This window comes from Belonocnema kinseyi, chromosome 2, assembly GCF_010883055.1.
Source record: "Belonocnema kinseyi isolate 2016_QV_RU_SX_M_011 chromosome 2, B_treatae_v1, whole genome shotgun sequence".
Lineage (NCBI taxonomy): Eukaryota > Metazoa > Arthropoda > Insecta > Hymenoptera > Cynipidae > Belonocnema > Belonocnema kinseyi.
In genome coordinates this window covers 44,704,952-44,717,937 of record NC_046658.1, presented here as the reverse complement: position 1 = coordinate 44,717,937, position 12,986 = coordinate 44,704,952, and the positions used below count along the sequence as shown (strand labels likewise).

The 12,986-nt window shown below is 33.2% G+C and overlaps 1 protein-coding gene across 7 annotated transcripts in view; it reads left to right on the top strand.

Moving 5' to 3' along the window:
* LOC117168312 (serine/threonine-protein kinase 32B) overlaps nucleotides 1-12,986 on the top strand; it is a 115,003-nt gene that overhangs the window by 18,217 nt on the left and 83,800 nt on the right. For 5 of the 7 annotated variants that reach the window (XM_033353876.1, XM_033353879.1, XM_033353877.1 and 2 more), the window contains one exon: nucleotides 8,150-8,470. The exons of 1 other annotated variant lie outside the window; for it this stretch is intronic. In XM_033353876.1, the coding sequence (XP_033209767.1) occupies nucleotides 8,422-8,470 (49 nt within the window). In that variant the 5' untranslated portion in view covers nucleotides 8,150-8,421. Of the gene's footprint in view, nucleotides 1-8,149; nucleotides 8,471-12,986 lie in introns of those variants that run through there. One more of the 7 variants, XM_033353880.1, reaches the window with a different exon arrangement.

Below are 12,986 nucleotides of genomic sequence, written 5' to 3'. Positions count from 1 at the left end.
GAATATTGGTCTCCGGGGCAACAGAACGGAGATCTTTTAATGTGATAAAACAAATTATGAGATTTAGGAATTTTATCATCCTCATGAACCCCGGTATATATGACGTCATTCGGCACTATGTTTCCTATTTTAAATAGGAATTTTCGCAAAGCAGTACATTCAAATGTTTGTCCTCTTATTTCGCCTTGCCAATAAAAATGGTAATTTCACTCACATATTATGCACTCTATGTTATTTAAGCTGCTAGTTATTGAAACTTTATGGTTTTATTTTTACATTCTCATTAGAGAATGTATTAGATTTGTGTCATATTTGACCCCCCTCCTCCGTTTTTGTTCAATGCTCACATTTTGAGACCCTCTGTACCCGAGAAACAGGTTTTTACGAATGCTCCTGTCTATCTATATGTCTGTTTGTCTATGGGCACAACAACTTTCGAAAGAATTGACAGATTGGATTAGCCTTTGGTATATTCTTTTAGTGTCCGAAATTGAAGGTCTAGGTCGTTAGCCAGCTATTTTGGGTAAAAATTCAAAAAGTGGAAGCATTTTTAAAATTTTTGAGACGTTGATTTTCAAAACCCCACGAGATTATGAGAAATTTTGATCGGACAAAAAATAATTGTATATAAAAAAAAATCAATTTTGCCCTCGAACTATGCAAGATACAAAAATCACTATTTTATAGGACACGTAGCGCTTGTTTCATTCGTAATGAAACAAAACTAAAAGTGAAAAAATAAAATCTTTGGATAAACAACACAAACTACTAACAAAACAATGAAACAAAAATTGTTTACCCAAAAAAAAGCTACAAATTTTTAATTAATAATTTTTTATAGCATTCGCAGTTTTTGTTATCTTCAAAAAAAGCCACATTAAATATAAAAAAATTAAATTCTTAGACAAACGACAAAAGGTACGAAAAAATATATAAACAACAGTTGTTCACCCAAAAATTAGCTAAAAATTGGTTTTTAATTTTTTTTTAATGAAACTCCTATATTTGGTTTTAATCGTAAAAAATAAAATAAGAAATAAAAAAATTTAATTTTTTGACAAACTAAAAGTGGTTTCAGTAAATTTGGTTGAATTTGTTATATGTTTTGTATCTCAGCGCCCTGAACAAATGTATACATGGTCGCAAAACCCAAAGCCCCCCGGGTTCCGAGATAAGGCTCGCTGAAGTCAGTAGCACCGGGCCCTAGTAGCACGGAAGATTCTGGGAACGTTCCTGGAACATTTCAGTGGAACGTTCAAAGAATAAATTATCGATATTGTTATTATTAACAATTAATATCCGATAAACTTAATATATGAAATCTCTTCATGTCTTTGCAATTCTTTGAACTCCCTCAATTCTTGTGAATAAATTCTTTACAACTCTATTCAAATCATGGACTTCAGAAATAGGCCTGCCGTGATTTGAGAAAATGCCGTTCACGAAAAAAGAATTTTGCAGCTTAAAATAAATACAGTTACGGCGTTTCTCGAATTACAGACGATTGTATTCGGGGTTCGATGATTCCGAAGAACGGTGTAAGCGCGTACGGATCTCTCTTAGAAATCACGAAGGCTCGAGATCACCGCCCGATAATTTAGTAAAGTCCGTGACTGCCCGTTGCGGCCTTTTCTTGAATTATTCTAAATTATTATTCCAAATCACGACTCGCCAAATTTTGTAGTTAACGGCGTTTTTCCAAAATTTAGTAATAATTATTTTAAAAGATACTAACAATTTAAAAACATTATTTTAATAATCACGTGCATCTTTTCTTCACGATTCCAACGACATAAAAAACTTATTTTTCTATTTTTTGCACTTAACGGTATTTTCTCAAATCACGGCAGCAATAACATCCTAATATAGCTTCGTCTCCGTTTCCGTATTAATCATTTTCAACTCCTCTTTTTCGAAAAATTATCCATAACTGATAGCTAGTAGCATTTCTGAATCGTGAGTACATTCTGATCCTCAAAAAGTCTGGTACTTCTCTGTTTCTACCGAGTTCGAAGATATCGGTACTCTCATGTTCGAATTTGTCCTAAACATATGAAGGAGCTAACTCAAGTTAAAAACTAATTAAGTCCGTAGTTAGAAATAAGAAATTACATTCCAAACCAGCTTTCAACCCCAAACTAACCTTAACATTTGATCTTAAGATTATGGTAAAACTTATATTCGAATGTGAAATTCTACGCCCTTTTCATTTACAGCTTCGTAAAAAGGGGTCGCTGTTAAAATAAAACGATTTGACCTTGAGATGTTCCTTTAACCTTTAACTTGATGTCAGGCTCAGAAATACTCCTTGTATTTGAGTTGAACAGCAAGCCTTAGATCAAGAATTTTACAATAAACTTTAATTTTTAACAGAGCCTATACCTGGTGTTACTGACTTCAGCGGGCCTTATCTCGAAACCCGGGGCTCTTGGGCTTTGCGACCATGGAGACATTTGTTTAAGATGCCGAGCTACGCAACATATAACAAATACAGCTGAATTAAAGGAAACCACTTTTTATGGGACATGTAGTTATGGTCTTAATCATAAAAATGACATTAAGAATACATTTTTGTGTAGAAAAATGGCACAAGGTACGAAAAAAAAACTAATAGACAAAAGTTGTTTAGCCAAAAAGATGGTCAATTCTTTTCATAATAAGGTTTAGATCGGACGAGTATATTTTCTTTTATTCGTAGAAAATAATTTTTAAAATTAAGTTTTTGGAAAAATGGCACGGAAAACGAAAAAAGTGAGAAAAAAGTTTTTCAACCCAAAATGATCTGAAAATTCATTAAAAGCTCCTATTATAAAAATATGCTAAGAATAAAAAAATAACTTTTCGGAAAAAGGACACAAACTTCAATAACATTTTATTTAAAAAGTTTATTCGCCTAAATTATATTAACATATTTACTCAGAACCACTTCACGCTAGGATGCATATTTTTGGTTTAAATTGTGTAAAATAACATTGAAAATAAGCAAGTTAAATTTATGAAAAAACGACACAAGTTGCGATAAAATATTTACTAACCAAATTTTATTTTTACATTCTTATCAGAGAATGGAAGGGAGTAGGGTGAGAAAAGGGGTTATAAAATTTTCAGATTGATCTAGAGTTCTCGAGTAATTTATTAAAATGATACTTTCGTTAGGCAACACAGCTCCGACCCATGTTGCTGATCAAACTCTCTAGCAATGACCTAAAGTGAAGAGCCTCACAAAGTCGTTAGGTGAGGTTTATTAACTATTTGACGCTATACTTTTCTGTTCTCGTGTTTCTGTGTATTCAATGTCTCTTCTAACTAGGGTTTCATTGACACATTTTAACAGTTCTTTCCTCGGTCTGCCACTGGGCACGCTACCATTTTATTTACCTTGATACACTTGTTACGTTAGTCGTTTATTTGGCATTTTCTCAGCATGCCCAACCCATCTTAACCAATTAAAATATCTGCCCTTTAACATTTTTGCTGATGATAATTTGCACTAGTGTGCCGTTTGAAGTGCGCGTCTAGCGCGAGATAAATATATTATCGCGCGCGAAGCACGAGAACCAGCAGTCTCCCGCCCTAGGCTATCGAAAACATAAACCTTTCTAACTCTGAAGGGCAATTATTAAGTTTGTAGAATATTTATAATTGATATGGAAAAAGTATTTCTTCGTATCGCTGTGGCAATAATACTAATTTTGCGGCAATATCATAGATTGCCACCGAACTGTTGTAAAAATCAATAATATATAGCTAATATTTATGTGTTTTTATTAAACTTTTACGCGGGTAATCCCGGTTATACATCATAGCCACGGACTAAGTCAAGTGACTGACGAGATTAGAATGTTATAAGTTAATTCAAACAATTTAATACGATGGTTGAAACCTCCTGCGATAATGTTGTAGGTATACAATTACGAGCGGCCACGAGCGTTGGAGGTGACAACAGTCACCTCTGGATGCTTTCTTCGAGCTACCATCTGCCACTCCATGGGTTTATTATTATTTATATATATATTATATATCAATTTATAAAAAACATTTCTGTGTTGAAATGTTGTTACAGGCTTATACTGCCCAATATGTGGAAGGCATTTTTGGTTAGAGTTGGATTTTTATTTGATCATTTTGCACGGGGCTGTCATGGTATATATCATCAGTCACGGACGCATTTTTATAATGCAATCAAGTGATCTTATGAGAGCACTCAAGTACACGATGGGGGAACCTACAGCTTAAGGTGGGTTCCGAACCACCAGGGCCCAGTAAAGGTACATTGAAAAATTTCTAGAGGTACCGGCTCAGGGATCGAACCCCGGATCTCTGAGGTGAAGTCCGAGTGTCTAACCAACTGATTATTATTATTACACCATCAAGCCATGTCCTTTTTCGGGTTAGGCATGAATCACTCCATGGGGAAAGGCGTAATATGAGGAAGGGATATACAATGTTTAGATTGATCGAGAATTCTCGTGTTATTTACTTAAATAACACGTTCGTTCCGCAACATTACTCCGACCCAGGTTGCTGATCAATCTCTCTAGCAATCACCCCAAGTGAAGATCCTCACAAAGTCGTTATGTAAGGTTCAGCACTTGGGTCCATTCGTGTCCAAGGTTTTTTGTTTTAGGCGTCATACACTCCACTGAGACTCTTTTTATTAACTATTTGCCGCCATATTTTTCTGTCCTAGCATACTTCTCTAGCTTCTTTTACGTCCATGCATTTTTTTATGCAGGCTCTCGTGTTTCGGTGGCTTCTTTTGTCTCTTCTAACTAGGGTCTTATTCACACATTGTAACCATTCTTTTCGCGGTCTTCCTCTGGGAGCGCTGCAATTTACGTTACCTTGATACACTTGTTTGTTTCTTTAGTCATTCATTTGGTATTCTCTCAACATGCCCGAACCATCTTAACCGATTTCTTTCCCATGTCTCTACTAGCGTCTCTTCTGCACCACATTCTTTTAGAATTATCTCGTTACTTACTTTGTCCCTCAGGGTTTTCCCGCATATTATGCGCATGAATTTCATGTCAATTGCATTAATTTTACTCTTATCTTTTGCTTGATAAGCCCATGTCTCGCTACCGTACAGTACAGTCGGTACAAATATAGAATTATTTATTGCTATTTTAGCTTTATTTGATATATTTTTACTTCTGATAAGGGGACCTGCTCTACCAATAACCTTCTTACCTTCGTTTATGGGTCTATCTAATTCCTCATCTATCTTCCCGTCCCTAGTAAATAAGCTACTAAGGTATACGAACTTATCGACTTGTTCAATTCTCTCATCATTTAATACAATATTGCATAGTGTTTTCAATATATAGATGAATTTTACAATCAATAGTTGCTCTGTGTATTGTGGCTCTTTATCGTTCAGTAAACTACGCATGCCTATAACGTCGCAAAACAATTAGAAAATCACATTAATAACTTCAATTGGAAACGCTAAATATACAATCGATCGCTGAGTTTGTGAAACACTAATATACGAGGATGCTTGCACAATAACTATTTCGTAACTAATTAAAAGTTAAATTTCATTTTCGTGATTATACCTAATTATTCCGTAAGTGGTGTTTGTTCGGCGTACCGAAAACATAAAAAACCAAAACATAAAGGAAATACAATTCAATATTTTTTATTAATAATATCTTTCATTCAATAAAAGGTTTTTTCTAAAACTTGCACAATAACATTTGTATTCCATGTAGGACTTAAAAAAAGTATAAATTTCAAAGCCATCAAATTGCTCATTTTTATATTTGAACTGCATAAGGTTTCTAATTGTTTAACTTTAGCTTGGAAGTTTTAATTTCATTTTTCGAAAAATGGAAGTGTTTAAGAATTCTTAGACTTCATTTTTTCACATTTCATTCCAACCTGTTCCTTCACATTAAAATAGCACAATACTTAAAATTATTACACCTGAATATTGTTTTTTAATTTCGGGAAAATTATACTAGAATGAAGCAAAATTGAAATAATTTTCTGTCCTCATTACCAGGATTTCAGAATTGAGGCTTGAATTCAGCAAAATGTTACCTCATAACCAAACAGTTGTGTTTAAATCCATACACATTTTATAAAATTTAATTCTAACAAAAAATTGTGAAATTTGAAATTCTTTTAATTCTCGGTTAATTCTTGATTTTCCCTCTCAATTTAAAACAGTTCAAAAGATTTGAATGATACCAAACGATTTTTAAATATTTTAAAAGAATTCTAAACATTTTAAGGGATTTCCAAGATTTCTGATTTGGAGTAGTGAATTTGAGAAAAGGATAAATTATAATTTTGTGTTGGAGCATGAGATAATTTTTGGTCATAAGAAGTACAATTCAGATTTGGTGTAGAGAATTTAGTTAAAGAATAACAAATCTTAGATTGAAAGAAATTTTTTCAAATTCTCTTCTGCTAAGTCAGAATAAACATTATTTCCCAAAATTCTCTTTCAATGTAAAAAATTCTTCATTCCAAGTAAAATAATCATTCTTTGCGGAAATTTTCTACCCTACAGACTAAATTATAATTATTTACGGAAATCCCCTGTTTCCAAGTGAAAATAATAATTTCTTACGAATCCTCCTTGTTCCAAGTCCGAATTACATTTATTAACAATGTTTTCTATCACAAGTCGAAAATATAGCAACTTTCTTCTTCTTAAATTTTGAAGAAGCAAGTTTAAAAATCTGCCAAATTTTTCTTGAAAAAAAAATGTTTCAATTAAAACAAATTCTGATTTGGAACAAGGAATTTTCGAAACTTGATGAATATTGACTTGGAACGAGTATTGTTTTTGTAAATTTCTTTTTTTTAAATCAAAATAAAATTATCTTTGAAAATTTATGTGAATACTTTTATATTTAATCTATTTATTCTCCGTGCAAACTCAGAAATAATTGTTTTACAAAATTAACTGTATCAAGTCACAGTTAAGTTAATTCCCAAAATTCTCTAATTCATGTCAGAATTATATTTATTCACAAAATTTTCGGTTATGTTCTAAAACAATATTAAATCCCTTTTTCCAAAATTTGTCAGAGGGCAGTTGCAAGTTCTGATGATATCTGCTTTGGAACAAAGATTTTGTTTAATTCCCTTGTTTTAAATTTAAAAAATTCTTTTCCCAAATTCCCCTTACATATAAAAAATTCCTCGTTTAAGAGAAATTATTAGCATATTAGCACAGTTTCTCAAAATTAAAATTCTTTTAGAAAATTCCTTGTTCAAAGTAAAAACTTTTATTCTTCGCGAATATTGTCTGCCTCAAAATCAAAGTTATAATTCTTCACGACATTCCTCTTTTGAAAAGTCAAAATTATAATATATCTTTATCAATCATTTCCTGAACTATTCAATAGTTTGATAGCACTAGCATCGTCAATCGAACGCTATGTGCGCGTGTACATTCTCGATTTTAGGCAAAAAATAATTTTTAACACAAAATAAAAGTTTCTAATTTGAAAATTTTAATTAAAGAAGGAAATAAGTATTATCAGTTTATTTCTAAAATTTTCTGAAATATAATTTTCCTAAAATTCTTGAGAAATTTCAAGAAGAATTTTAAAGATTTCAGATATCAGGAAAAATTCAAGTCAGTTTAAAGAATATTTAGAACTTTCAGAACTTTGAAAGAAATTTAAAATCTTCCAGATTTTTTTTTACAATTCTGGGTTTATTTTTAATTATTTTTTAAAATTAAATTTTAAAAGATGAGTTTACAAATATTTTCTGTACACAATTAAATAAATTTATTTACTTCATGACTTTCAAATGACTTGATTATTGGCTTAACTGGTTACGAGTAAGGATAATTGTTATTCTTTACGTGAATTTTTATTTCTTCCCTGTCCCAAAACAGAATTAAAATTCTTTTATTAAATCCCCAATTCTAACTCAGAATTAGAATAATAAAATACATGAAACCACTTTTAATTTGCAAATAAGTACAATCAACAGAAAATTCCCAGTCACTGAATCAATTTCTCGAACGTTTCCCGGTTATCCCGATTTACGAGTCAGATAAACACACTGTTTACTTATTTTGTAATTTATTTTAATCAAATTCACAAGATGAATATAATTACAATCTAAAAGAGCAAACGCAACTTCAAGTATTACATATACATCATTTACTTTATAGAAGGAGGCAAAAATTGGATGCAAGAAATGTCTGGAAAAACAATTTTTATTAGAAAGAATCATGGAGACTAAGAATGAAGTCAATTAAAATCTGGCTGGTCATAAGTTGGATCAGTTGCCACCTAAAAAGACTTCCGTCGTTGGAACGTGGCTCCCTTCAAGTGCAAGGGAAGATGTGGAAATCAAATTACTGGGAACTTGTAAGATTGAAAAACAAGAAAATAGGCACCACTTCCAGAAAGCTCGCGCTTTATCGTGAAAGCCATTAGGAAAATGGGGGCCAAGCAGTCCGCAAGAAGCCTGCCCACTACTGGAGAGGATGGTAAGTTGTTATTTTTCAATCTACAAGAAAGCCACCAATCTTCTCGCTCAGTAGCAATAAAATGAAAGTATATTTCTATTTCTAATACCAATGCCTTGGCGAATTTATACATAGCTATTTGTGATACAAGTGCGCAAAATAGGCGATTGCCGATGATGATGACTCTTGCAGCGTGAGTCGGAGGTTAGCGCACAAGCATCTGGTACTTTTTTTTATTGTATTGAGTAGGTAAAGGGCATTTTCTGCTAAAATGGCTTACCGAGGGGTCTCATGCTAAGAAAGCCAAAATTGCTAGAAGGGACTACGCCGCATTCCGGAAATATTTTTGGAAAAAGGTTTAAAAAATTGCGTTGCGTATGCCGTAAACTGACCCTTCTTATTGTATTTTAGAGCAAAATATCCAACAGAAAAATTCTGAAGGTTGTATCTGTACTTTGGAACCTGTTCATTTTACGAAAGGTTTTTTTTTTAATAGCTCATTTAGTGCGTATCCTATGACAAAACCGGACGAAACTATAACAAGATAAATGATATGGGAACAAATCCTGCGTTAAATAAAAACAAAAAGTTTGAAGTCTTATAATTTTATGACCATGTAACTTTGATCCATTCTAATTATTAATTTTTTTCATCTAGTGCATAATTATATAATTTATTTATTTACTTATCCTTTTATCATTAAAAATTAACAATGATATTTTCCTCTGCAATGATTATATCAATTTTTGGCATTTTTAACATAAAATAATACAATGTTTCAAAACTGATCCCTTCCATAACATTTTTTACAAAAAAATAACTCACTTTGGCTAACACCTATTCTGGAAGTAATTTTTACAAACAATGGAACAATGGATTCAATGGTTTTCGAATGGAAAGGCTCTAAGTTTCAGGGTCATATCTCGTGATCTATAAGAGCTAAAACATTTGTATTTTTTGGATTTTACCTAGTTTTTTTAAAGATATGCACAAAATAAACTCTTCTAAAAACACTTTTGACCAGAAGATTACATTCTCATTAGAGAAAATGTTACTGCCGTGATTTGAGAAAACACCGGTAACTGCAAAAAAAAAAAATAGAAAAATGATTTTTTTACAATGTTGGAATTTTGAAGAAAAAATGCACGTGATTATTAAAATAATGTTTTGATATTGCTAATAGCTTTAAAAATAATTATTACTAATTTTTAGGAAAACGCCGTTAAGTGCAATATTTGGCAAGTCGTGATTTGGAAGAGAGCCGTAACTGACCGTTAACTTTAACTGCAGGCTCAAATCATGGATAGATGAATATGTCACAGAAAAATTCGAGAAAAAGCCGCAACGGGCAATTACGGACATTACTAAAATATCGGGCAGTGATCTCGAGCCGTCATGATTTCGAAGAGGTCCCTACTCGCTTACGACGTTCCCTGGAATCATCGAACCCCAAGAAAAAAGGTCCGTAATTCCAGAAACGCCGTAACTGTAGTTATTTTTAGCTACGAATTTCTTTTGCCGTGAACGGCGTTTTCTGAAACCGGATCCGTGACAAAAGGCCAAAAAGTCAAAGCGCCGACCAATAAGAGTCGCGCAGTCGTGAAATAGGCCCGCGAATCAGAGAGCGAGTAGGGGCGTGGTTAACAGATTTTCAGTTTGTAATAGTCTCTCGCTGTATAAATAAAGAAAGCACTCCTTTGAGCCATTAAGAGATAGCGTTGCTTGTACTAATTTGATTAAAAGATGTTTGTTGAGTTAGTATGAGCGATTTAAAAAATCATCATATAAATTGAGGTACAAAATAGTTTGCGGTTAAATTGATGAAACGAACAAGAACTTTGCTATTCTACAAGAATTCTTTCAAACATTAGAAATTTGTCAAAATTTAGATTGTTCTAAGTGCCAATATAACTACCACTGGTGAGTCGACGATTCGGCTGCACCAGATCGCGGCCCAGGTAGCTTAGCACTTATTCTACAAGAACTTTTTAAAAATTTAGATTGTTGCAACTGCCAAAATAACTACCATGGGTGATTCGACGACCCGGGTGCACCAGATCGCGCCGTAGTTATTTTGGCAGTGGGAACAATCTAAACTTTGAAAAAGTTCTTGTTGAATACGTGCTAAGCTACCTGGTTCGCGACCTGGTGCAGCCGGTTCGTCGACTCACCAATGGTAGTTATTTTGGCAGTTGGAAAATTATAAATTTTGAAGGTTTTCGCGAATATGTCTGTAGATTTTTAGTTTATGAGCACGATAACTTTCGAAAGAATTAACAGAAAGTGAAGATCAAGTTCGTTAGCCAGCCATTTTGGAAAAAATTCAGAAACTTATAGCATTTTCCAAATTTCTAAGAACTCGACTTGTTTCTTGAACTTGAAAATTCTATGTACGGCTGTTCGCAGCATTCCAAAATACGAACAATTTATCGTCATGACCGAGGGGTGTACTACTCAGGATTCATTTGAAATCGGTTGAACAAAACAAACGAATTCGTGCGAATCCTAACGATTTTGGTGAATTCTGACATTGACCCACCGGAATCCTTTTTGCTGAACCGGGAGCTCTGAAAGCTGTACATTCTCAGCGTTGCGGAGCGTTGGATCTACGAATTCGTTCTGAGTCCCATAAAGTTTGACGAATCCGAACGAATCGAGCAGTGATAACGAAGCGCGGAGTCGGACAATGTGTATAACGTTCGAGTGACGCAATCACTGCTTAAATATCATCTTTTTACATTCTCATCCTAATGATAAGGTATTGGTTTTATGTGGAAAATAACTTTTGCGGATTCCATCAAATGTCGATGTTTTGAGGCCCCCAGAGTCAGAAAAGAATAGTTTTTACGTCGGTGCCTGTCTGTCTGTCGTTATCGACGTCTGTAACTGAATAACTTTTGAAAGACGAATGTAGGTTTTATTAATATTTATTAATAATATGAGTTTCAGTTAGATTTACATTATGCATATTATGTAAGTTTAAGCAAGAGGTTCTCAAGTCTATCTTCCACGTTATTGATATGGTATTTATTAGAGCCAGAAAACGGGATTTCATTTTTCAGCCGCAATTTTAAATAGTTTAGTCTGATGTTTTGCATAAATCATCTAAATACATTGAAACTCTGATACTGCACCGATTTTGGGGCTGAGCTTGTGGGTCAGACCTAGACAGACGGCCGTTTCCTAGAAAACGCTTTTGTTTGTCCACGTCAGACCGACCGCCGCTCACCCCGCGCAGCTCCTTTTACTCCTACTTGGCGTCAATTCTCGGAAGAACTCTATCAGGGGGCCCCATACCTAGGGTTCACTGTATTTTTCGCCTTTGCTGACTCTATAAGAACTATTTGCATATAATGAAAATCATCTTAAATCAGCGCAAGTGTTCCCAGAATACAAATAATTTGATTGTTGTGTGTTACAATTATAGTACAAGTCCGATAACTTTCCAACTTCGGGACTGTAGGGGCGGAAAATTCCAGGAATTTCGAACTTATCAGATGCCCCCTCTAGCATATAAGATATTATATGCGCGCATACGTAAATTATGGGTGCAAATCATGAGCAAAATAGCACACGTAGTGGGAGAACCACAATTAGTGTGCGTGTCGTACGTGTCATAACGTTTTAAGGGGAGTGTACACTTATCGGATGGCAAGTTATCGGACTTGTATTGTAATATGAACAAGTTAAATTAAACAACAGCAAAATATTGTAATTTTTATTGCAAGAAATTTAATTTTTATCAAAACGCTGTAAATTATTGTGAGAGTGATTATTAGTCATGATTTTTGTAAAACAAAGATTAAAATTGTTATAAATAATTTTTTGCAACAATTCGGAATTTGTGGTTTTTTCTATTTCGATGTTTCCTTTATCATCTGAATTGATGTACATATTCGGAAAAATGATATATTATTGATTATATTTGTTAAAAGAAAAAAATTATTGATTTTGTAAAGAATTGAAGCTTTTAATTGATTTATTTACTTTGCTTATTAGGTTAACACTTTTTGTAATGTAACAAATATGATCAAACCTATTTTATCATTAAGGATATCTACATCAATTCGGTTGATGAAGAGAAATTCGCATTTACAAAACCAAAAATTCAAAAATTGTCCACCAAAAATGTCTATAAAGAATCCAATTGTTAATCTTTTGTAGGAATTGTTACTGAGATCACTCTCACAATAATTTAAAGTATTTCCAGATGAGAAAAATTTGTTTCTAACAAAAATTACAATTTTTTAAAATACATGAATATTTCGTGGTATTTGAAATTGAATAATAACAATTGTTTATAGTTAACTTCACATAGAAATGGTGCCTACAAATCTCCCTTAAAAACATAAAGCGGTTTTATTGAATCAAAAAATACAATGTGCCAGCAATTAGTAGAGAGATAGGCAGATATTTTACGACAATTTTTCACATTAAAAAATTACACAGGCCAACAATTCTCAGAACCAGAGACCAGACCTACTATACCCGAAGGTTTTTGCTGCGCTGAATCCGAATCTGACCTCAGAAAAATTCC